The sequence below is a fragment of the Ornithodoros turicata genome, chromosome 6 (genome assembly GCF_037126465.1).
Source record: "Ornithodoros turicata isolate Travis chromosome 6, ASM3712646v1, whole genome shotgun sequence".
Lineage (NCBI taxonomy): Eukaryota > Metazoa > Arthropoda > Arachnida > Ixodida > Argasidae > Ornithodoros > Ornithodoros turicata.
Genome location: NC_088206.1, coordinates 11,252,178 through 11,279,160, shown reverse-complemented (window position 1 = coordinate 11,279,160; position 26,983 = coordinate 11,252,178). Strand labels below are relative to the sequence as shown.

The following is a 26,983-nucleotide window of genomic DNA, read 5'->3' as shown; positions in this document are numbered from 1 at the left end:
TTGAGAAAACACACGAAGGTATGTCGTAATTCAAGCTTATATTCCGCCACCATGTCTCGATAAGCTTTGTGCATGAAATGAATTTTTCACGCGGCAGCAATACGGGGTAGTTCGTACAGAGACTCATACTTCGTATTTTAGCCGAGAGACACGGACGAGTGTTAGGATAAACGTAAACAGACAAGAATACTGCATTTTTTTCGGAAGGACATTCATGGGTCTTCTTTACGACCGATAATTTGGAATTTTAAATACCTTCGTTCTAAGGCATTTTGAGCTGTATTTTAATTACAATCGGCCCTCAGTATTTAGAATCTTATTTTAAATACTTTTGCGTGGTATTATGGCACACTGCGCAGCGCTACGATGCGGTGACCCTCGTTCACTTTGCTTGCGCCGCAGCAGATGGCGCAGTGAGCGGGATAGACGCGTGCAGAAACAAAATGGCGTCTATCGCTTCTCTGTGTTCCGTTTTTAGTATAGACGGAGACCACCAGGCGCGTCCAACCTAACGAATCTGTGGCGATGTTGCGAAGTGAAGTGTTTTGTGAGTTTAGTAGTAAGTAGTCTATATCTTGTCGTAATGTACAGATCCCGACAAAAGTTTACGGAACACCAAAGCGACGTATTTCTCGATCTCAGCGACACCCTAGCAGCCAATGAGAGTGAACACGCTTACTGAAGAGTGCATGGAATATCGAGTCACCTGTCTGTAAGTCTACCTGCTCCCGTTTACTGCAAGGGTGTCGCTCCGATGAAGATATATGCCACTTCAGTGTTCCGTAAACTTTTGTCGGGACCTGTACTGCCACGTGGCACCTTTTTCAAACCGACATGATGCCCGACGGTATGATGTGATCGTCACATTCATGGTTGTTCGCTGGTCGCCACAAGGAAATTGCCCTGGTACGACGACCTCCATTTCAAAACTGTCAGCCTATTTTTCTCAGAGAAAAAAAGGAGTAATTTTACTCCTCTGGGGGACTAAATGCATTGCCACAAAAAATAGCCCCTTTCGGGAGTAAATGCTCGGGAGTAAATGAATGTTACAGAGTGGAGACTGCATTTCACGCTCTGTTCTAACAGTCCCAGGTACGTAATTCATGTGCATCAGTGATGGGTAGTTCTCAAAGCACCAATAGCTTAAGTACTACTTTAAGTACATTTCTGAGTGAGTACTTGTACTTTACTTCAAGTATGATCTTGAACGTGTACTTTGTGCTGGACTTCAAGTACTTTTTTGCGGGTACAATTGCCATAAGAAGAAAAGAATCAGAAGAAAAATGGCACAGGCCACGAATTCTCAGTATCATATCACCTTCTTCTTCTTCCGAGAGGAAAAGAGCGAAATCAAACAACAACAACAACTTTACTTCAGGATGATGGATGGGGAGTTTCATCGCCTGGGGCGATACTCTACCCCATTGCTAGAGGTGAAGCAGGGAATGAAGGAATGGGTCCCGTTACAATGAGCATCGAAGTCCTGTGGCGTCCAAAAAGACGAAGAGAGCCTTGAGCGAAATCAAATGTCATCGAACGCAGCTGTCACACAGTGGTGACACCATACGACGTCAGGAAACACTGAGTGGAAGCTCGAAGCCAATCCGGCGGCCGAAAGACAGCTTCGAAGGCGCCTTGGTTGCCAACGGCTCATCGCGGCGGGCGTGCCAGAGACGTTGGTCGCATAAGCTTCAGATAACTACTTGTCAGTTGCAGATAACGAACAGTATGGTCGATAAGCGCGATAATATGTGGAACCAGTGACGTGCATTAAAATAGGTTCAACTATAGTTCATTTCGTTTCTTGTGCATAAAGTGCAGTCTCCGTGCCTCTATCTTAGGGTGTCAATAACAGCGCCACACTACCCCCAGGAGGCAGGACATAGCAAAGTCAGCGTCAGTTGCAAACTCCGATGTGGACACAAGAAAAAAAGTGCGGTTAGGAAAATTGAACTTCTGTTTTGGCAGCTGGATTGATGTTCTGAAACCCCTGCATATGAAACGATACCTCACCTAGTAACTGCTGATACACAAAACAGTATATATATAGCGGCATTATTTACAATGTACTCGAAAGGTTCATAAGTATCCCATAGTACCTGCTTGGTAAGCGTTATCGATTACCACTTTTAGCACTGCGCCTCGCACACGGACAATTGCTGTTTGCTATTCGCACAAACGGAATACTCATCATACGATGTGCGTGCACTGATATTCCTCGTCTATGAAAGATGCGTTTCAACCCTCGTTTATATTGCAGTCGATATTTCACTCAATATTCCATTAATGGACAAACAAACGTGTTTTGCTAGGTGTACATTAACGTGCCGGCTATATGAAATCCTTTCAGGAAGCCAGTCCCTTCTTCGTACGCGCAGCGCATCGTGATATCATTCGTGCGTAGGCAAAAATGCATCACAAGTTTCACCCAATAGATAGTAGCTTAAAATTACAATGTTCTCAAGGCATCCGTGTGACATATTCGCACGCAATATGCTAAAGGGTGTCACGCAGTGTGCATTTGACACTGCGTGTGCATTTGACACAGTATAGCATTACGAGGCTAATATACGGCCGAAGATGAGGTTTCGACAACCGGAGTACGTAGAACGGATGAGATCCTGATGATTCTTGAGCTGATGGCCTCTGATGAGACTGAAAGGAAAACTGCTGCCCAAAACATGTTTACGCGAATCGGCAAAAGCATATACGTCACACGATGTAATACCCCTGTATCACACGGCAAACTGAATGTCATTCCCAGCGAAAGACAGTCGCACTGAATGACATTCGTTCCGTGTCACACGGTGAAACCAAATGGCAAGGTACATGCGAATGGCACTCGCCCAGCAAACGAGTACATGGGAGTCACTTCATGGGACTTCACTTTTCCCTCTCGCGCCGACCGCGGTTTTGAATAGAGGGGACTCAACATGGACGGCGCATTCTTGGAAGGAGAAGCCACGTGACACGATCGGTCCAATCGCGGGCACCGAACGGCGGCTCCGGCTCGGAAAACGAATGCGATACTCTGTACCCCTATTTAGTGACTCTAGTATGCACGCTCTTTTCCTCCTCTCCTAATTTACTCGCGCGCTCTTTCAAACAGTGGAGGATTTTTGAAGAGTATGCAGAACACAGGCACGCTGTAGTCAAAACAGAAAATGATGATGATGATAATAATAATAATAACAATAATAATAACATAGGGTCATTTCCCTGCCCCTTTAAATGCGGTAGCATCGTAAGACTATCGTTGGCGGTAAATTTTTGGCGAGACTCTTTATGAAATGTTTTCAAATTTTTGTTGTAAGCCTTTCAATGTCCTGGTGAAATTGCAGAATTTCTTGTTGCATCGTTACCGTGGTATAACTTCGGCGTACGTTCAACATAGTACTGCGATCCTGTGGTGGTGGCGTCGTGTGACATGGTCTCATGACAGATCACGTGATCACGAACGGCACGCTCCGGAACTTTACACGCGACACAAGCAATGTCAAGCTGTCGACGAAAACGATTCAAAATAAAATTTAAAAAACTGGCAGATATGATGCAAGTTACATGAAATCAACGACAGCGACAGGGCTGAAGGGTTGAAGGACCGTAAGGTGTGCCTCTGCAGTATGTGGAGACAGTGTTTGTGCAGATAAACCTAACCAGCATTTGCGCACTTAGCTCGTTGTCTACTTAACTGACGAACTTTCGATGGCGCTCGATGGCGCATTTATGCGTGCGAATTCTACAGAAAAATCGTGGAAGCCATACTCACAGTAAAAAATAAACAGAGCGACGAAAACGTCAGCCTCCGTTCATCAGAATAGGGCAACATGGCGGACACAGGCGAGTTGTGTTCAGGTACCGCCAGGGCAGCTATCGGTGGAGAAACCGAAACGATGTCCCACATGGATGCTCATCGGTAGTGCCACTAGCGGTACCTGCACATAACTCTCCTGAGATCGCCATGTTACCTGTACAAGTGAGTACACAACAAGGCACGTCCCTCAGAAAGACGCACTCGAGGCAAGCCCCACTTCTGCAGGTGGATTCTTGGGTAGATGACACGATGTACAAATCGGGAAATTCTCGCATCTGTTGGAGGAAGACACCGTTGCGCTTGGCGTCCACGTTGAAGTCACCGGTGAGGGTGACAGGATAGGTTCGTTCACTGGTACAAGTTTCAGCCATGAAAGCCTGTATCTTGGCAAGGGGCACGTTGGGGGAAATGTACATGGACACCACCACGATGCGTTTCTTCTTCTTCGTTTCTTCTCTTCTGTATTTCGGCGATGCGACATATGGGACAATATCTTCACGAAATCGAACCCTTCACAGCTGTCGCTGTAAAAACACGATGGTTGAGGGTATCTTAGACCTTCCTGCGGTAGGCTGCACTGCTGCTTTCTCTCTCTCTCTGCCATGTGACATATCTGTAATATATTTTCTTGTTGTTTGGACCACTGATTCAAACCTGAAAAAGTGCTGCCTGCTGCACGAAAGTCTAGTTTTTTGCATATTAAATCGACATTCTCAACAGTCTTCTTTTTTATTTCAAACCAACAAACCAAGCCAACACCCCCTAGACAGAGAAAGCCTGCTTGCTCGTCAACTTGACGTAACAATTAAGAGTCAGCCAATCAGGATCATGTTTTCAACGGCGGCAGCCAATCACGAACGTGCTTTCAGCGGTCGTGGCCAAGAAGACGAACCACCGTTGTCTGCGAGTGGTGATTGTACGTCCCCGCGTACTAAATGGGAAAACTTGGAAATAGAGCGCAAAACGGCCCCAATCTTTCTCAAGACTGATTTACTTGAAAGCGTCTTGCACTTTTTGTCTAAATATTCAGGTCTGCAAGTTCCAAGTAAGCTGCAATCATTTGCGGGTTCTTGAATTCGCAGAACGGCGAATTCGAGTAGCAGACGAATCCTGACATATGTCCACGTAGCGAAAGAGGGAGAGGAGGCAATAAGCAGGCCCTCTGTATCTAGGTGGCGTTGGCCAAGCCCACCCACTAATGGCCTATACACTTCGGCACCGAAAATATTGCACGCTTCCAATCCTCAGAGATTAGGCATTATTCAACCCAGAGCTATTTCACGCGTCCTTTCTGTCTTTTTTTCTTCTTCTTCAGTTCAGACATTACTGCACTCGGAGGAGAACGACAACGGCGAATCATTAATTATTTCAAGTATGCCATTTGGAAACACTCCATTAGATATTGTGCTCGGTAATGCCCTCGTTTGAATAATCACTCCAGAGAAGATGACAATATATAATCGACGACGGCGCCGCCTTGACCATGCATAGCTAAAATGGTACGTATTACGCTTTCGACCACCATGGAGGATGTAGACACCCAGGCAGGAGACATCAACGCTCTTCACTGATAAGTATAGTTATAGTAATATACAATATATATATACATATATTCCAGGCTATATATCATTCCTATGTGAGATAGGGTTCGTTCTTGGTTCAAGGTAACGTCAATAGGGGGTATTAGTAGACCGTTGATAACGTCACCTTACCTACCGGAAATAATGAAGATTATCAGTTGATTGGGTGTGGTAGACTCGGTACTTCGGGAGCCAAATTATCAACGGTCCACTAATGGCGAATTCGTACGGTCATTTCGTGGCAACTTTTTTGCCAGATCCCGTCTGTTCTCGCCAGTTTTGCCAGATTTCGCATGCTCGCGTGGCGCCCTCCGAGCGCCGGGAATAGACCTCTGCCCGAGAAACCACATCGTGACGTTGGTAGACAGACTGAAACCGAAACAAATCGGAAGGGGAGGGCTGGGTTCCACGAATGGGCACTTGTTCTCTGTCTCCTATATTGAAAGAAAAGTAGGGCCGAAGCTCGCGTCCCTTTCAGGGATCATCGTAATCCCCTCAAGACTGTGGCTTTCGGGCGCGACCTTGTTCGCCCCCCCTGCTTCGAGCGTAGTTCAACTCTACCAAATTGGTGGCGCTGTCGAACACTATGACGTCATTTGTTTACAAACAGGGAGAGGTCTATCTGCCAGCTAGCACTTTTTCCGCCCGGCCTCGAAGCGAGCATACAGCGGATTGCCCAGCTATATCCGGTGTCGTTAAATCGGCATTGAGAGGGGGGCGAGGGCCCTCATTGGCCGAAGTTCACGTGGGTTAGCAGACCACGGAACCCGAAAAGGAAACCCCCAGCGTGATCGAAGCGTATAAAAACCGTTAGATTTTTGGCATTCATGTTGGGGTGGCAACGGTCACGTGATCCAGCGCGGGCGCCGACCTAGCAATTTCCGAGCTCTATATAGGCCATGTTGCCATGAAATGATTTTCATGAAATGATTTCATTTGGCCAGAAAAATATTTCAGGATGGGTTTTATGGGCACTTTACATGGGAGAGGAGGATTTCCCCTAGTTTCTCCTCTTCCAAATGCATTATACCAAAGGTACCATATCGGGGGGCTGAACCCCCAGAACCCCTCCCTCCTTTCTGGATAAGCTGGTGCTAATCACTGCTAGTATCTCGCAAAGATGGTGCGGTGCTGCGTGTCCACTTGAACTTAGGAAACCTTCCATGTCGTCCCTCTGTGTGCCCAGACACAGGCTTTTACATTATGGAGTTCATCCATCAGCTATAGCCTGCATCTATAAGCCATTTGGTCAGTTCCACGACGTAGCACCGCTCTTCACTCGAGGTAGCCAACGCGATGTGTAGTGTCGTGCTATTGGTGTGTGTTTATTGTAGCAAGTGTAGTGTACCCTCGTGAACGGTAAACAACACAGTAGAAATATTAGTTTCCTTAACAGCTTACAAAATTCTGTGCTAAAAAACGGTTGTTCCTGTCGAGAGACTCGTGCTCTAGAACCATGCACAGTTGATATCGTCTTCCGGACTAGAGCTGTGCACGGGCCGACTTTTCCGGGCCCGACCTGGCCCTTGCCCATCGAAAAAAAATGGTTCGGTCCGGCCCGAGCCTTCGTGTTTTTATGCGGCCCTGTGAGTAGATCCCGGCCCGGCAGGGCTCGGTGACTAAGCGTATAGAGCGCGGCCTAGCATTTCCAGTAACTATGTGACTTACGCCTTTCTAACGCTTATCAAAAAATCAGTGGCGATCTAGCGGTAAATGCGAGAGGAATGCGCTAGCATAAGCGCCTTTCTGGTCCGTGCTTGACTTCCGAGTACCCACTTCCCGCCTATACTTGACTTCCGGTACCCACTTCCGGTCCAACTAGACTTCCGGTTCACCACATTCGGTTTAACCTGACTTTTCTTTCGACACTTTCAATTACTACATGTAAGTCCATTTAATTAACATTTCATTAGCCTCAGTTACTTTCAATTACTCTCTAATTACCCAATTCCCATTCAATTACATCCGTTAACATCCGGAATTAAAACAACTTTCTCGATTTAATTTCCTGTAATTACCCCAAATTACATTCAATTCCTCTTATCCCCTATTCTGTATTACCTTCGACTTACTTCAATTTCGAATCATTTACCTCAATTTATATTTACCCTCTTATATCCCCTTTAGATGTACACTTATACCGCTGTTTCGATGATGCTTCACCATCTCATACACGGACACACACATACACATACATACAGCTTTTCCCATTTTGGCACTCCTAATGCTAAAGCATTAATACATTTCGAAGTCAATTTAGAAGAAGAGAACGCACGCGCGCAAGCGCGTTATCGTTGCAGTACAAGGTTTTGTGAATGTAGAGGACGTTGTCGACAGACTCCTTCCACTCCCTCTGCCCCTCTCGTCAAGCTTCGCGAACGTGATTGTGAAAGATGTGAGGAGTCAGGAGCAATGTGAGGTGGCTCTGAGAAGGTTCTGGAGGGTCGAATCATACGCATAATGCAGTGTCCATTTGCTTGTTTTTGCAAACATACGCGCAAAAATGACGCTAGCACGTGATCATATGAACCAACAGCCGCGCATTCTGTGGAATTAGCTGCGTGACCCTGCCAAGTTAGGCTCTCGTGGAAACACGTTTGTCGGCCCGGGCCCAGCCCACGGTGCCGGCGTATTTTGTCGGCTCGGTCGGGGGCCCGTACAGGGCTCTATTCCAAACCTCTCCTCCACGTTCCTCCTTTCTCGCGTCTTGACTCCTATAGACGCGTGGTCCTGGGGGCCTCCATACGTTCGGTTTGCGCACGGCTCGCAGAAAGGAGCGCAGCGCAACGTCATTGGCTAACCATGTGGTGAACGCAGACGTCTTTGTTGTCACTTTCTTGTTGTTGTGTTGACGTATGTCGGCACAGTTCCTTTAGAAGTCGGCCCAGGACGCACATTCCCCAGGGCGTCAGTCGTGACGTGCCCACCTTTGTTGTTTACTTTCTCGATTCCGTCTCAGCGCCGCGAAGCAACTGTGGGCTATGAGCGGCATGCAGACGCCGACGGATGATGAGATGACAGCAAGAAGGGATGGGGGACAAGGAGGCTAGTACGCGTCCTGGGCCGACTTCAGGGTGTGCCCGACTTCAACTGTGCCCACATCCGCCTGTGGACAGTCAGCCGGAACATCCAGGGAAAACCTCAAAGAGCACAGCCGGGAGTATAGGACTCGAACCAAGCAAGAAATTTGAAAGGGAATCGACTAATCCGGATATACGCGATCGAAAGAAAAGGGCTTCTAAATAACCATGCTGCGCGTAAAAAATCAATTTTGCTCGTCTTCAAAGAAGCGATCATCGACCGGAGAGCACCGACGATCCTTCCTTTCGTTTTTTTTATTTTTATTTTCTTGTTCTTCTTTTCATCTCCAGCCAAGTCTGTCATGCACATGAAGAAACGCAAAGTCGTCGTCATATCTCGAATTGTCTGGGGCATTGAAGATGGAGACGTTTCATCTGTGAGTCGCAATCATCCGTGGCGGCTGTTGCCAAAATGTGGGGATACAATGGGCAAGGGAGGCCCTCTATTGGGGCGGGCAAACCAAGAAATAATTGAATACGCCTCTGGAGGCAACTCTGTCCTGTGGCAATAGGGCAGGTGGTTTTCTCTGTATTCCACATTCCAACGTTGTATACGGGTACGTAAACAAAAGTCAACGCCTTCGGCTAGCGTATTGAAAGGAAAGGAACATGATTGCTTGCATGCCCAACATGGAGATTCTCACTGTTGACCTGGGGTATTGTACCTTCTTCACTTCTTCATTTTGTATTGCATTTGGTCATGGGTAACCGTGTGTTTGTTTCACCATACCTTCTGACAGGGAAAACAGCAGGGTCTGACCCAAGCAGCAATATATGTACTGAAAGTGCATAGGGGCTGCTTGCACGCATGTCATCAGTGGAGCACTTCGTTTCCTAGAGCTGCAAACAAATAAAAGGTTTCCAACCTCCATTCGTCGGACTGACAACGATTGCGCTGAAAAATTCGTCGCGCGCTATCACCTGGGAGCTCCGTAGAACATGACGTTCGGCTATTTTTTCCGATGGGATAGCTCCCGAATATGCCTGTCAATTATCATTAATCTGAGTAAATTAGACACGATCTCTACATTGGTGGGGTAAAAACGTGACCTTTACTTGGCAGTTCGCAAAAATTTACAGAATCAATCTTACGTTACACGACATTCACATTAGCAGGTGGCAAAAATCCAGTAAGAACAAATGCCGTTGACCGCATGATTCTAGGTGGTGTAGTTTTTTTTAACTATAATTCAATGACACGTTTTCTGGGACACCCTGTAGAAACGAAGATGGTAGGTGGCTCCACTCCGTACGTGTTTTCTTCTTTCTTTCTTTTTTTTTTTTTTTTTGCACAAATGAATTCAAGAATGTGTCTATGCTGCAATGTGGAATGTCTACTTTGTCTTGATGGTTGATGCGGGATGATATGTACGACAGAGCCGCGAGAAGGTTTTTCTTTTCATATTGGCTTGTGAAAGTATATCTAGAGTGAAAAAGACATAGCCTGCTGACCGTACGACGTGTGAATAATGGTTCTAATGATAAGATATAGATTTCACTGTTGGCGGTTCTGCTCTATAGTTGGATAATATGAAGAGAGTGGCACGGTTTTGGACACCTACGAGCTTGCTCATTAGTACTGAGTGGTCGGGGTCCCAGGAATGTAGCGCATACTCTAGTCTGCTAAAATTGATGCAGTTACACAGACACCTCGCGATTATGAAACATCCTCGCACGCATATCTTTCCCCTACCTCGAAATGACATACTCGAAACGCTTCCGCCGACGGAACTTCCCCACCACATCATCCATTCACGTCTCGTCAATCCAGCAACCAGTCAACCAATCAATATGTATCAGGCTGCATAATTTTCCCTCTCTGCCTCGCCAAACTAACGCTCCTTCTCTCTCCCTCATCGCATCACCGCGATAATGGATAACGGAGATGCCCTCGTTTCCCTTTCTTTCTCTTCTCCTTCCCGTTCTCACCTACAACTTCCGATCTCGTGCGCCCGTCCATTTCCGGTGGCCTTGAAGGGTTTCCGCGCGTGCGCATTCCGGGCGTCTTCGATCGTCGACTATTTGGCGCAAGGCCCGTTAGAATTTGCATAGCGGCGCTAAGCGTTACGGGAAGCGTGGCGCAAAAGGGGCTCTGCTATGTGTCCGTTTGAGGATGGGAACCAATAAAAACGGGGCTTGCTTCCGGTATTACGCGGCGCATGCATTGCGGTTTCCTCGAGACGAAAACAAGCGTCTAGACGTTCGTTGAATACAGAAAGACGCGCGGGAAAAAAAAAAAAAAAAAAGAGTCACGTCTCTTTCGTTTAATAACGCGAGGATTTCAGCAAACGCCGTCGAATATATGGGGACGTTGGGAAAGTGTAGGGAAAAAAAAGTGGGCACCGTGTATGCCACTTCCTTTTTCTCTCTCTTTTTTTTTTCTTTTTCCTTTTTGAAAAGCGCGCAGTGGAGAAGAAGATGAAGAAAGAAAACGTAACCGAGCTCCCATAAGCGCCCGACTGGTGGGCCACGAGGGAAGCAATATCGGACTCGTCGAAGTGGAATGGGTGCCGACGTGTCAGAGAAGTACACGCGAGCGGTCACAAGAAAAAAGAAAGAAAACAAATTCGAGAAACCAACAATGTCAGCTGCTATAGTGCGGCGTAACGGCAGAACGGGCGAGCGGGAACAAAAAAAAAGGGGGGGTGGAGGCAGGATATTTGGCTATGTGCCAAACGCATTTAAATGCTGGAGCTTTACGAAGTTTTTAGTGTTCTGTAAAGTTTTATTTTCTTTTATTGGTTACTCTGGTAGTTACACAATTTCAGCGTGTCGCAAACACAGTCTAGCGATCACGTGGCCCTAAAAAAACAGACTGACATGCACTGTGGTTGGGTCTATGGAGCTATCGCTTTCAATCGATCAATCAATTTTATTTTATTTATACGATTTTATACACATTGTGACAGTGGGCATGCGAGGCTATGCCAGCGTGGCAGTTGCTGTCGCAACTTGTGCCACTTTTTCAATACAAGTGACGACCTCCGCACCAACACATCATACGATAATATAACAAAGCATGGGAGAAAAAGAAAAGGCAATCCCATACAGGAACGGAAACAATGCTTTGAAGTACACAATACACTACACTAATATTGACAAACATGATCCTCGAACATGGACAATTACAAAGCTTATCCATGTTGGAACCATGCGCACTCTTTATGCCGAATATTTCATATTTAAAAAAAGGCTGTCGTTTTTTACACTTTCAAACGGGGTGTGTTCGGTGAAACAGTAAAATCGTGCAAAGTCAGTCCCAGAATAGCTGCAAAGCGATCCCGTAGGTCAATGATGGTCTAATACGCCATACCGCGACGCGCAATAGACCTCTCCCTGTTTGTAAAAAAAAATGACGTCATAGTGTTCGACAGCGCCACCAATTTGGTAGAGTTGAACTACGCACGAAGCTAGGGGCGAACAAGGTTGCGCCCGAAAGCCACGGTCTTGAGGGGATTACGATGAACCCTCAAAGGGACGCGACCTTCGGTCCTACTTTTTCTTTCAATAGGAGGCAAATAACAAGTGCCCATTCGCGGAACCCAGCCCTCCCCTTCCGATTTGTTCCTGCTTCATTCTGTCTACCAACATCATGATGACATTTCTCGGCTAGAGGTCTATACCGTGCTGGTAGTCAACCGCCTTCGACGAGTCCGCTGCTGCTTCCGCCGTTGCCCGCCAGTCGGGCGCTTCTATCAGAGCGGGAGATTGCTTACAAAGTGATGACGACAGGACACTATCACTCAAGACGCGTTTGGAGAAGCCAAACGACGAGTCGATGGAGGTTGCTCAACTGGCCATGACTCAACTAAGACGGGAATCACCCTCATAACATGATGTGTTGAAGAAAAGCAACCATAAACGGCCAATATAGAAAGTTTTGCATCACGTGGCAGGCGAAGTGCTGTGCCAACAGCACACATTCTTCCCAACCCTTCTCTTGCACTAATATATCGTGAGCAAAACGAAGTCTTTTTGGGCTGCATTTGATGCTCCGCCAGCCCATTAATCCAACCTGCAGCAACATTCTGGGAAACGAGGAGACGCTGCCAGACACACAACAGTCAGTTGTAACACTTTTCTCTTACTTCCCTCTCGTCTGGTCTTGCTGATCCCTTTACTGTTCTCCTTACGCGAAGGCAATGCGAGCGAAAGGAGACAGCGAATCTTCGCACAGAGGTGAACGTTAATTAATTTATTTATTTACTCTTTCATTTGAGGCAGCTATAACAATAAAAGTCTGGCGGGAACAGCGAAAAAAAGCCACCATAGTGGCTTGACGAGCTCGCCATTCCCACATATGTGGCAGGCAATAAGTAGCAACTATGAGAAGACATAAGCATTGCATTAACAACATTGCATTAAATAATAATACATTAACAGTACATTAACTAACTATCCTAATCACAAAGGCGCCTAAGAAACAAAGGTAGTAATAGGCTAAGGGAGGGGGATATATTTATTAGACGAAAAGGAAAAAAAACGGGGGAAAGGTCAGTCAAACGAGACGTCGGCTTGCTATTCCAGAAATAAATAAATAAATAAGGGACCTCATAAGTTAAACATAGTCTATACGTACAGATTTTAGAGACATCGACAGCGGATCATCCATTTCATTCAGAAAGCATGGTAAAAGATAACTTACACTTTGTGCACCATAAGACGTTCTACGTCGAGGTATGTACCATGATACGACTAGACAGGTTAAACATAGATAAAACATTTATTATAGATTTCCTTGATGCATTTTGATAAAGACAGAGCAGCTTATATCTAAACAAGTTACGCACTTTAAGTACATTGCCTTTATCTTTATATATAAATAATATATATATACATGCCGGTTAGATGCTAGGTTATTAATACTCTAATCTGAGAAAATTTGCTGGATGCTAGCACTACTTTTCGAACATTATTTTGTGCAATAGTATGACGCGAAAAGTTCGCAGGCTTTATTGTAGGCGTTAAGAATGTAGGATCACATACTGAAATGGGACAGAATCATGTATCGCGCAACAGTGATTATGAAATAGTGACGGCGGCTCTTCGCCTTCCACTCTCACATTACATTCGATTGGAGCTAAAATAATACGGAGATTGTGGCTCCACAAGTGTGCAACAGCCAACTGTAGTTCGCTACTAAAGGGTGGTTAGTAGATCACCAGGGTTTGGTGGGGTTAATGATGATGAATTAAGCCGATTAAAAGTTATGTGCCGATAGGAGGTTCGGGATGGTTCAGCGTTGGACTACACATTCTCTCTCTCTCTCTCTCTTTCATTTTGAGTATTGCCAGTATATCTTCGCAATTGGTGCTTTAATGACCCGAAACAAAGATTGGCAAAGACTTTAATGTGTTTCATTTTAAAGAAGTGCAGAGGGCCGTCCAAAAAATTTTCAGATTAAGACGTCTTGAGTTGAGTTGATAAGAAAAGAAAAAAATGGAGAAATAGGCACTCATTACGAGAGCCGGCTACTCCAGATCACTTAGGAAAGCACAGATGGCTATCTGATGAAAGTGTGTGTGTCATTTTACCGAATGGCGCTAAAGATTTTGATGTGTGCAATTTGTTTCCCAGAAAAAAACTCACATAAACATGGGTCCGCGCCTTCACCCTTAACTCGCCACTCTGGGTATTACAAGGAGAAGGTATGATGCCACGTCACCGATGACGTTATAAGGAGAACTCGTTCTGGTTCGCCGGTCAGTGGGGGTCAGGGCCTTGTCCCTTTGCCACCGTAAACCAGTTTTGCCAGTTCTCCCGGAGAATTGGGGATAGAAGGAGGAGCCGAATCATTACCGAGAGAGGAGAAAGGCTTTTTCAGAACCCCGAGCAGCCGAGTAGCAGACGACAGAGGAGTAGCAGACAACATTTCTCTAGACCAATCAGCGAGCGTTCTCCTTATAGCATCAGCGCGAGGTTCCAGGCAGATCACAGGCTGGCACTGCTCTTCACCACCGTTGCGCACGCTTTTTGCGACGTACTATAAATTCAACTTCTGCGATAATTATGACTCTGTGGTGTGAATTACTTCGCATGGTGCATCTTACTGGCCTACTTAACAGATTTATAGGAAGAAAACTGGGTGTTAAAAATGACTTCTGTGGTACTTTAAAGTACGGGCCTGACGTTCGACGCCCCCTGCAGGCACCCATTCATGTACCGAACAGGTAAACATTTACTCTTGCCTTGGACAGGCAAAAATAGAAATAAAGATGTCCTTATGCAGATCGCTCCGGGAAGCAAGTGCGAATGTGTAGTAGCACTTTGGAGCATCAGAGTTGGACCGATGTAGCGAAAAACAGTGATCTCGCGACAAGATGAGTGCTCACACGATAACGGCGTTGAATGGAACGATTTCGTTCGGAGCTCTACACGGTGGTTCCCGTTAGTACCGCTGTGGGACGTCACAGCATGAGTGCGCTAAGCGAGTTCGCGATATCTCGGTGCAGCGCGAGCGCGGCCACAATAATCGCGTTGCCATGTCGACGTGATAGCAGATTATCGCGTAGGTGCTGTCATGCTGCGTGAAAACGAGTGGGACTCGCACGGACGTTATCGCACTCATGAATAATTTTGCGGAGCTATGTGAAAGTCCCGCGGAAAGCCCAGGAAAAACCTCAGACAGCACAGCCGGTACCGGAACTCGAACCCGCGTCCCCTCCCAGCCCCGACGTGGAAAGCGATCATCCTATATAACCACCATGCCACGAGAGCAAGTAATAGATAAACCAACAAGAAAGTACCTCGCTGTACGCGTCGCGCGAGTCGTAAGATCACAGATAAAGATAAAACACCTAAAATTTTCACCACTGGTGCGGTGCATTCCTCGTGGGACGTCCAAGAACTCCCTGCAGACTCTTCAATTTCATTTATCGTTTTCACCACATCCACAGTGAAGAAGAAAAAGAGAGAGAGATAGGTAGGGGGAGGGGGGGGGGGGTAAAGAAAGGTCAGACACGGTAGGGTAACCCGGCAAATTATATAGCGTCAGCTTTATATAGTGGAGAATTTCCAGAGATCGCGTCGGCGTCGTCGGCATTCGCATCTCCGCACAAAACTCTTATCGCATGTGCGCTCAGCGCTGGGAGTAAGGAGGAGAATCCTGCCAGTTTACAACCGCTATCGATGCAAAGTGACATAAAGTCAGGGAAATGGGATTAAAAAACAATAAAAACCAAAGGAAGGGAGTTGCCTCAGGACAGAAGCCGCCGATATTTCGAACAGAGACTGTTCTTCTTCTGGGCCCAGATGAAGAGCAGTCTCTGTTCGAAATATCGGCGGCTTCTGTCCTGAGGCAACTCCCTTCCTACATTCTACCGGTTCGCTGGATTTCTACCCATCTAAGAAAAACCAAATTACGTCAGTTTTACGGCGTCAACATGCGTGACTTTATCGTGTATGTATTCGCGCCTTACCGCACGCGCAAGCTTCTCGTCGTCGGAGACTTCAACGTGGACGTTGCACTGGCCAAGAACACCACTTTCCTAAGTGATATGTCCGAACAACTGGATCTTACGCTGTACACCGACATCCGCCAACCCACAACTAGACATGGCTCATGCATATAGACTTGCTGTTACAGAACAGCCCCCTCTCGTTCAGGACACCACTCACCTCGCCAACCATTTCAGCGACCACAAATCAATACTCATCACGCTTAAATAAATTTGTCTGCACACTTTCATCCAGTCTCATTTCACCACACGCACAGCTGACGCTGAATTTCGCGTTACACGTGTCGTAACCGTCCCGCAATTTTTTTGTGCCACAAAAGACTCAATAATCGGTACGTCATCAGTTAATATTCCCCTTATCACGCCCCTGCGCGTCCCTATCGTGCAAACATCTGGCATGTGCGAGGCGTTTCCGTGCCCATTTCCGCGCCCAGTCTGCATGGAGCACGTACGCGGTGTCTATAAAAGTAGTATGCAAAATATACCCGAGTGCACTGCCGTGTGCAACGTCGTATCGTGCTGCTCTCAAGGCCGTGCTCAATATTTAAATGCGAAACAGTGTCAATCAATGCGGCGCATGCAACATGGCTTCCGAGCAGTATAGAGGGCAAGGTACATTTGGAAGGCACATTTGGAAGCGATCCACGAATGCGCTTCTTCTATCTCGGTCAGAAATGCGGATGTAGTGCAGTGAAGCGTACTGGATCCTTCACACTTGTTCTTTGTGAACAAGTGGGGTTTGCTAGCGGAGATTTTGTATGCGCTACGTGGAACTATTCGTGTCTTGGAGATCGTGTCGTCTCGTATCTTTGAAGCATAACTGCCCTGGTACACACGCACAAGGTATACCTAGGGACTGACTTTTTCGGGTTAAACCCGATTCCGCCCGGTTATTCCCCCCCGAACTGAGCTCCGACCAATTCGGGTTAAACCCGATTTCTCCCCGAATCTCAGTCACAATGAAATCCTCAAGTGACGTTTCCACTGAAGACGAACAAAGGTCCCCACGTGTAACACGTGTAAGAATGGGTCACTTACGTTCCCAGCAATATACCCGTGTGCGTCAACACTGTCTATGCTTTCGGGGATTACCGCTGGAAGATCACGATCCCGCAAAAAAAAATAATAATAATAAATAAAGAGAGAGAGAGAGATTAGGAAAGCACTTAATAGACAAGAGGAGAAAAAAAAAACCCGATAACACCCGAAAGCACAATTATCACCCGATTTCTCCCCGAATTACAGATTTAAAAATAGCGCCCGATTTCTACCCCCCGAATCTGAGCAAGGCATTTAACCCGAAAAAGTCACTCCCTAGTTACCTTGTGGATGGCGCTGAGTAGTGGGGTTTATGATTAGTTCGTGAGTTCTGCACCGCATTCAGTGCAGCGCGTAATTCAAGAGTCTAATTCCACAATGCGTTGAGAATATTTCTACTCATATTCATCATTCGTAATAAGTAATCTTTATTTTTCACTTTCGTGAAGGAGGCTTAGGCAAAAAGTCCTACGGGCTTCAGGAGGAGGACTTGACTATATATCATCATCATTTAATATTCACTCATTTCGCGGTGCTATGACGTGGCAAAAAAAGTAGACAGATAAAAGAAGCACAACGGTGTCGCGTAGCGATAAAGTGCGTGCCTAGAGTTTTTATCGGAGTAACTCGAGCGTCCTGCTATCTCGCGTAGGGTATCTGACAAACTAGCATCGCAGAAGCTGTCATTCGTTTCCATGATCAGCCCCTTGTGCTCAGGGTATCTTTTCCAGTATGCTCGAAACAGCAGCATGCGTCCTCTGGTTGCTCTAGTCACACGATTTCCGTGGGTCACGTAGTTACAGCATAACGTCAACGCGTGTACACATATCGTCGCCAGCCTATAGTCACGTATCATTTGCCTCCAGCCGTGGATCGCTCTTGGTAAAAGGTCGCCGCTCGTACCATTCTTCTATGCAGTACTGACAAGGTGCACTTGTGCTTTGCGAACGAATGTTTCGGTGTTCCACTTTGCATGAATGTGTTTCGTACTCGACTTCAATACTCTTTCTCGTTCCTTTCCAGATGGGCTGAACGAAGAGTGGGCGGCATGGACCGCGACCCCTGGACAGCGGGCTCCTTGCAACGGACCCGCTCCCGCCTGCTTGCCCTCTGCCTGGCCGCCTTAGCCACCACCTGCTTCGTCGCCGCCCATCTCCTAGGTCCGCCACCTTTCCTCCTTGCCCCACCACCATTTTTCAACCCATCCTCTCCCGTCCCTTCTTCAAACAGCGCCGTAGCCACAAACCAATCCCCTGTCACCACCACCACCACCACCGCACCCCAACCCTCACTCCCAGCCCGTGCTGTACGTTTTCCTCGCACCCGCCGACGGCTCCCGCACTGCGTCATCATCGGCGCCCGCAAATGCGGCACCCGGGCTCTCCTCGAATTCCTCAACCTTCACCCGGGCATCCAGAAAGCCCCCGACGAAGTTCACTTTTTCGACGACGACTCCAAGTACGCCCTGGGTCTCGAATGGTACCGACGCCACATGCCCTACTCTTTTCCCGACCAACTGACCGTCGAGAAATCACCGGCCTACTTCGTCACCGAAGCTGCACCGGGCAGAGTTTGGGCCATGAACGCCACGATACGGCTGCTCCTCATCGTCAGAGACCCCGTCATACGTCTAGTGTCGGACTACGCGCAGCTCGCGGCGAACAGACAACAGAGGGACAAGCGAGTGGCGCCCTTCGAAGAAGTTGTCCTCAACGTGGACGGTACTGTGAACACAGAGTACCGCCCCGTCCGCACCAGCATGTACGCCGTGTACTTCCGCCGCTGGCTGTCGCATTTTCAACGGCAACAGATTCACGTGATCGACGGCGATCGACTGGTGAAGCAGCCGTTCGAGGAAATGAGGAAAGTGGAGACGTTCCTGGGGCTGACACATCGTATTCCGAAGGATGCCTTCTACTTCAACCGCACAAAGGGCTTCTTCTGTGTGAGGAACGACACGGTGGACAAGTGCCTGAATGAGAGCAAAGGGCGCAAGCACCCGGATGTGCCCGGTCCGGTGGTGTCCAAGTTGAGGCAGTTTTACGCGCCTTTCAACAGGGAGTTCTATCAGATGGTCGGGAAAGATTTTGAGTGGCCGGAGGAATGAGACGGGGTCGGGAGATTTTATAGGGAAAAATGGTTGGATTGCTGCCCGCAAGAGGTCCTTGTTGGCACAGCGCATCTGTTTTTATTGAGAGTCCGTATCCGTGTATTCACACGAGAGACATCCCCCACGGAATATTCTAGTGCAAGAAAGAGCAAAGAACTGCTCGCGTGGCAGAAGTTCCGCCGCGACTTGCGTTGGACATCCGCAAGGGGGCCGGAATATCTGGAACGGTGTGCTGCGCACGTAGCAGACGAGAACGCTGCCGTTGCAGACGACAGCTCTGTCGTCTGCTGCGGAATATCTTGTGGCTGAGCCGCAGAATGTCTCCGATTGTTAGAACAGCACGCGCTCACGTGTCAGCAGAGTACCACGACGTTTTTCGGATGTTCCGCCGGAGTATTCTGGGGAATGTCGCTCATTTGAATACACGGTAGGTGTCCAGATAAATTCTCTCGACCCAGAATCACAGAAGACGGGGCTGAATACAGCGTACTCCTGCTATAAATGCAGTAAGGATAGCGATCCGTTAAGTGGCTTGTAGGGCTATACAGACTGTGGCCCCGCGAGTTTAGAAAATCGTTCCAACTGAGTTGGGAGATCCATTTCGAAACATCATCTGTACGAAGAGTACGCTGCAACTTTCCCTGCAGCAATGCCGGTGCCTAACCACGGGAGGTAATCTTCGCGGAGAACGTAACAGTTTGACAATCAGTCTTCTCTCAGCATATCACCCTCTCTGACAATCATTTTTTTTAAACTTCCGCGTCATATATCATACTTTGTTGATGTGGTCTGTCCATACCGTTGTCATGACGACCTCTGTACAAATATTGATAGGATCTTAGTCGTGGCCGTGTTTCATTTGTACATAGATTTTAATTTATTGTGACGTTACGTCATATAGGAGTGTACATAGAAGGTAACGATGCGCAAGTGTGCATTTATTTTGTGTGATGTGAAGTGAGTCATACTTTCTACTATAGTTCTGCTACTTCTCAATGACAATCATTTACATTGAGCTTACAGCAGCTTCTCAGCAGCTACAACTTTTTCGGCGTCTCGACAATCATGCACGTGCCCGATAAAGGAAAAGAAACCGGTTTATACCGGTGACGTAGTTTCACAGCAGTACGACAATCATACATGCTCTCACTGTACTGTTACGGATGAGACTCACATGATATGTGATGACAGTCTTTTTGACGTACTTTCTTCAACTGAGTACCGAAGATAACGTTCTGCAGAGTAAAGCCATTTCTGCTCTGAAGAGACAATCATGTACAATCACGAATGACTACCATAACTCCCAATATGCATTTACGCATTCGTTCCGATTTTTGTGGACGGAGTTACTCACTTACGAAACACACTCGGGTGGGGGCTATTCTTGGCCGAACACAATGGACGGTATGCCGCGAAGGGAGTGAAATGCCCATGTAAATGCTGTAGCAGCTTTAGAATTTCGATAAAAGAAACATTACGAAATTACCTTACACATTAGGCGCAGCTTCAACTCTACCAAATGTTCCAGTTCATGTTTATTTTTATTTTATTTTTTTTTCCGTAGGGGGAACACATTTCGGAAATATCAATGACCTGCACAAAATGGATTTTATTTAGCAGAGAAGCTTATTCAAAAATAATCCGCATTCAAATTTACAGCCAAACACTTGGCACGTGACGAGAAACTTTCAGCACTGACTACACACTTTCAAAGGTCTTTGCGCATCGATTGACGATTACCTGAAGACACTTCACACTGTGTATGGCGTCATGCCATCCGCTAGACATGCCACCAGTCGATCAGGGTTCGATCGCTTACTTGGAGATTGCTCTAAAACCTACTCGTGTGCCTTTAACACGCAAGCTGCGCGACTCAAGAGTCGACGGCGCGTGCCCGTGAGAATTATGCAAATAGCGATGTACAATCAATGCGTACGTCCACGAAGCATTCAATCAATATCGGGTGTCAACGCCCGCTGTTGCCAACACCAGATGAATAGTTTAAAGACACAGTATCACGCAAACGGATCGATTACAATTCAAAGGATACAAGAGCGGGAAAAACAGGGGGGGGGGGATATGTTTATTAAGAAAAAGAAAGGAAAGGTCAGGAAAAACAGGGAAGGAGATGGAGAGCTGCCACACCTGTCAGTTGACAAAGATGCGCGATTGAACATTAAAGTATAGTTTTGCGATGTTCAATCTACCGTCGCTTTGAACGTATACAATCGAGAGCAGGTTCATCGTGCCATGTGTCGTGTCTTTTTCAGTCGGTTGCCTCCACTACAGGGGTTAGCTGTGTGGCAACCAGTCTTGTAGAAACACCGTAGCTGGGAAATACTAATCGTGTCAAAAGAACAGTGAAACCGAACGTTACATCACCGGGAGTGCCGTTATAAAGGAACACCGCACACACCTTTCGTAAAAAGTAGAGATAGAGAGTAAGAAAGAGAAAGAAAATGGAGGTATTCTTCATGGAGCGGGCGTTTCAATGTATCCTACTCGTCCGGTTAGGCTTTCGCATTTAACAACATAAGAAACGGGATCACCGAAAGGCAGAACAGCAACCTTTTTTCCAAATGTATCACGCTGTAAACAGTTTGAAACTATACATCCAAAAGGGGTGTGAGCGGTCGACACTGCTAGGTGTGCGGGTATGGTTATACCTTGGTTTGCGGTTAGGAACATACAACATATAGAAATCCGCATGACTAAAATGCGGATAAAGCCGCGCGACTCTGCGGTTTCGCGCCGTTATCCGCATTTCATCCCCAAATAAGCGGTAGTGTTTTTCTCGACATCCCCTAGATGGAGCCACAATTCAGAACACTAACTGTGAATCCAATACTATGTGAATAAAAAAAAATCCCTATGTGAATTTTCCTACAGACACAATGACGGCGGATGTGCGGATATATATCAATATCCGTGCGGCACGGATAATGTCAATGTTATCCGCGCTCGCCTCAACAGGAACAACCTTATTTTGACGGTGATGATTGGAGTGTTAGACGCGGTCACTTCAAGACATGGCCTTCATATCGCATAGCTTAGGTTGACAGTGTTGAGAAGTACACGCAAGATCGTTTCGTTCAACTTAGTCCCAAAGTATGCATAAATCAATATAATAATAATGATAACTTGGAGTAGAGATGGTTCATCATTCAAACAAGATTTCCATATTTTTCACCTCGCGTTTAAATCTACTCCCAATCATTATTCTTAACGCTTAAATTTTGCTTTCACATTTGATTCCGTCCTACCACCCATAAATCGAAGATCCATCAGGAGAAGGGAATCAAACACAAAAGCCAAAATGTAAATGCACAGCATAACGCGTACTTTAACGATACAACCTGCTCGCTTTCTCACCACATCGACAACCAGAAGGCTGGAATATATAGCGAACGAAAGAAGGAACGTATACGTCCGACACGTAAATCAAAAACGCGTTCATCGACATTATCTCGAGACGTATCGATCGAAGAGGGAAGTACCTTGTCCTCGATCACCTCCTTTCTCACAACGAGAGCCCTCGAAAATACAGCCCGCATGCAGCCATAATACACCGGTACGGGCTACCACGGTAATAATAAGGGAACTCACCGGTGACGTGTAATCGATATTGGCATGCATAGCGTGCGTCTCTACGCTCCTGCATGCTCATAGTTGTGCATCGGTGCTGCTTCAAACTTTCCTTTGGTTCGATGGTACTGAATGCCACTGAGCGCTGTTATCTGGTCGAATATCAGCATTTCCAATGAAGCACATGAGCTTTGAAATTATATTTCTCCGATTTTCCGGTTCGGACACATTCGATATACTCTTGTTGGAGAAAGATATACATTTAACAAATGAAACAGAAAGAACAGATGATGGGGGGGGGGGGGGGTTATAGGTTTATTATTTGCAAAAAAAACAAACAAAAAAAACAAGGGAGGGCCAAAATAATCCACAGACCGATTAACATGTGGCGCTCATGATCACAGTTGTCATGATGACGTCATACTGTGACTCGTAAGACGGTAACCAAATATAGTATATGAAATGAGAGTACAGCTAGGACTGAAACGAGCACGTTGCTAACAGATTATGAGCCGATTAGTAGTACAATGAAAATATTCCAACCCACCAGTAATAAGCATGTGGAGAACCAAGTTCAGTAATGCTATTATGGTGCAAAATAGCAAAGGCTCTTCACCCTCATGCCTTTATCGACAAAAGCGGCAACAGGTGTTGTCACGTCCGGGGGGGGGGGGGGGGGGGTCCAGCATTCGCCAGCACCGTCGATACACAATCTAGGTCAATTAAACACTATGCGAATACAGAAATTGAGGAGGGGGTCAGAACATCTTGACCCCCCCCCCCCCCAGGTGCGCCCCTGATCACAACATAGTGTCGATGCTATTAATAGCACACATACCTGACTACTGTCGATATATGCCTGTATCTTACTAACAAGTGGAAGTAAATGCGTCCGCGCTATACTATGCGGCTGTACTTGCACCAATGTGGAAGTCAAATCGGATGTATACCGGCCTACTGTAACATTTCAAAGGGACCAGGCTGCAATGAGCCGAATACCAACTATACTGCCGCCATTTCGGATTGATCTCGGTAGCAAACACTATGTGTTCGGCACCTTTGTGTCACGGGTGATGAATTGACTCCCGTGTGAGTTTCTGAGCACAGGAGCCAGTTCATTCTGGCAGCCAAAAACCACGTGCACACAGGACACATATACATGCTCACAGAAATTCTCTTACTCGAGAGGTGCAGGGAACGGCAGTTCTTACCTTCAGCAGATAGAGATGGAGTCCACGATAAGTGCCGTCTATGTAGGGAACCTGCACATATAGAGGTAGATCCATTAACGCGCATTCCAACTATGGCTCACATACTGGAGGACAAGTCCTCCCAAATGGGGACTACTGTGCAAACCTCCACACGCGTGTACTGGCGTCAAAGTGAACGTGCAGTCACATGCATGGACTGGCTCCCATTGTGTGTGTACTGTCATCAACTAGGGAACCAACCTATAGAGGTAGGCCCCTTCTATTGAAGACTGTACGCGATGTCTGACCATTGTACAAGAATTATCTTACTTATTTTGGTCCATAAAGGGATTTTTGGGAGCAATTGGCTCAGGTCATGGCTCTCTTATCATTTAGCTTTGACTGTGTGCTTCGGTAGCATGAGGGCCAACGCTGCACAGGAGTTGCCCTGTGCACCCGTTCCCCCCTCGGCCTCTTAGACAACGCGTGGTATCCTGGCAAAGAAACACGATCAACTGCGCTACCTGCCTTCCGGATAGTAATGACACTATGAAGGAAATACAATGTCAAGTGACAAGCCCGCTGTTATGATGTACCCTTACCGGTTCGTGATAACTCATGGCAAATCCCAAGTGCGACCTGATACGACGTACTGCAAGCCCCCAATATGCCCTGTGCTCTGTTCGCTGTATCTTGTCAAATGGTCGGCGGTTAACGCTTTTTAATTGGTGCACTAATGTCATCATATGTTACCTGCAATGACACTTCAGTGGAAAGGTTCACACCGCTTTGTTCCCCAAAAATGGCCGTGAAATGTAACATCTATGTCTCCCTTTTTCATGTTTATATGTGCTGCCCCGCGGCAACAAATTATTGAGCATGCGCTGCTGCGTGTCGGAAGAGCGCATATTATGTGCCCACGAACGATTTTGTTCAAAGTTCTACGTTTGTGCACAACTGCAGTGACGTCATGAAACGGAAAATGTCAATGCAATGCGAACGCATTGCCGTGAATGCTAAATGCTGTAGAGTAGAGCAGCATGAACGAACATGAGTCATCGCTGGCAAGCACCGAACAAGTTTGTGAAGACTGCCATTGCATATTGACAATCACTGACCCACGATGTCAAAAAAAGACACTGTACAATAAAAGTGACCACAGTCGAATGTCTCAGAACCGTATATGGTGTTCCAACTTTACCAACCCCTCTTCACCCCCTCCCCCCACCCCCAAGGTAAATGGAAGGCACAATATCGGGATTCGTGAAACTATTTAATAGGGAATATTTTGGCACAGATATTAGGTAAGGCGCGCTGTCACACGTTCTCCAGTGTGCATCGAGGGAGCTTCTTGTATAGGATAGGAGAAACATTTATTTCATAAAAACGTCGGCCTCGGGGCAAGTTCAAAGCAAACCGGTGGTAAACCGCCCTTGTTATCCGTATCGGTTAGCAGGAAGCTTCGAGGGGAGAGGCTGAGGATGGAACATCACAGGCTGAACGGGACCGCTGCTTATGAGAGTAAGCGATCATTGATCTCTGGAGACTTATGTGTACGTGTACTTTGTTCACTCGAGAAATTTGTTGTTTTAACACTTGTTACCCTTTCTCGACAGTGATAATGACACTTCGAAATGCGACAATCAGAATAAATGCTGTCAGAAAAAGATCTGTGTCCTGTCATCAGTGACTGCATGCTTCTTGGGCAGTTTCCACAACCGCCTTCTACGCACTTTAACGGACGCGAATATTGAGACTCATACCACTGTGACATCCCTGCAGGAGTCTCCGCAAATGAGTTAGCACGGGGAGAGGTCACGTGCTTACGAGAACCAATGAAAATGGCCGTAGCTCCAGCTGAGCACCCTGATATCGGAGCTTGGCTGCTGTTCAAGGGTCTGTCGCCAAGTACGAGGCGTGGGAAAATTTTTTTTTCCTCAATAACTCCTGCGTAAAGCACAATACGTGCATGATGTAATGTAATACAAAAAAGGAGATACGCAAAACACAAAGTGTGACATGGCCGTTAATTTTTCTCGTGGAAAACGTTTGTCCTGCAACACGCCGCAACGAAAAAAGGAGAAAAAGATATACTACATGGAACGGGCGAGAGCGGTGTCGCATGAGAGAGAGTAAAGTTTGGAAAAATCACGTGACAAGATGTCTGTCCACTCACGAGTCAGGAATAAGGGGGCATTCGTACACCGGCGTGGCGCCGGAGTATTAACGGGTGCAGAGCCACTGAACGGGTGTGTCCACTGAAGAAACAGCGTGCGCCTCACGTTGAGCTGTCACTCCCTTATTTGGGAGAGAGACCAATGGGCTTGCTCCACGGGCAATAGGGGAGAGGGGGAACCAGGGAGCTGCGCAGATAGCTGACCTACTCGCACAGCGCGTTAGTAACATCGCGAGTGTATATGAGATCAGATGGGAGAGTTTGAATACAGTTGCACGAAGTCAAGTTCAGGTGAGGAGGTAGATGGTGGTAATGCTGAGGCAGGCAGAGCGAAACGTGCACCTAGAGCGTAAAAAGTTAATTAAAAAAAAACAGCAAACCCGTAAGGCCCCCGTCCCCCACCCCTTCCCGCTGTCCTCTCTCCATCTGTACGCCTCTCATAACCACGTTGCTTTGCTAACACGGGCTCAAGCAAAGAAAGACAGTGAGGAAATGTTAACGGAAGTGCCACAGGGGGTACGAGATTGAGTGAGACGTTCCCGATGAAAAACATTATCGACGTAGGAACAACGGTCCGTTCTTATCAGGAAAAAAAGAACGTACGTCAAAAACAAGGAGATTACTCTGAACAAACGCACTTGGTTTTCCCGATAAGCGTTTCTATGTTTTCCTCCCTCGTCTACGCTCTGTGTTCTGTTTGGTCTGACAAGAACATGTCATTTGTTTAATGTGCCTCCACAAACGAATGGGGATTACATTGAAGAACGGATGGGGTTTTCAGTTAAGAGGGCGTTCAAATAGGTGAGTGTGTTTCATTATCAGAAAGCACACACAAACACACATAAAAATGTCCACTTGAGAGAGCAAGTGTCCTGTCTTTACGCTTTGTGTCGCAAAATATAGACGCAGATGAAATATGAAGCAAATTCAAGATGCGTCCCAAGTACCCGTAC

General features: G+C 46.8%; 2 protein-coding genes across 4 annotated transcripts in view; one reads left to right on the top strand and one right to left on the bottom strand.

Annotated features, from left to right (window-relative positions):
- Window positions 1-23,920, bottom strand: part of LOC135399069 (phosphatidate cytidylyltransferase, mitochondrial-like) — a 121,553-nt gene extending 97,633 nt beyond the window's left edge. The window contains exon 1 of the mRNA XM_064630746.1: window positions 23,876-23,920. The gene's annotated coding sequence lies outside the window, so the exon portion shown is untranslated. The remainder of the gene's footprint in view (window positions 1-23,875) is intronic.
- LOC135399068 (heparan sulfate glucosamine 3-O-sulfotransferase 1-like) overlaps window positions 1-25,519 on the top strand; it is a 48,068-nt gene extending 22,549 nt beyond the window's left edge. The window contains exons 1-2 of one of the 3 annotated variants that reach the window (XM_064630742.1): window positions 17,680-17,851; window positions 17,993-25,519. In XM_064630742.1, coding sequence (XP_064486812.1) covers window positions 18,018-19,076 — 1,059 coding nt within the window. In that variant the 5' untranslated portion in view covers window positions 17,680-17,851; window positions 17,993-18,017 and the 3' untranslated portion in view covers window positions 19,077-25,519. Of the gene's footprint in view, window positions 1-17,679; window positions 17,898-17,992 lie in introns of those variants that run through there. The other 2 variants (XM_064630743.1, XM_064630741.1) reach the window with 2 other exon arrangements.
- The last annotated feature ends 1,464 nt before the right edge of the window (window positions 25,520-26,983 follow it).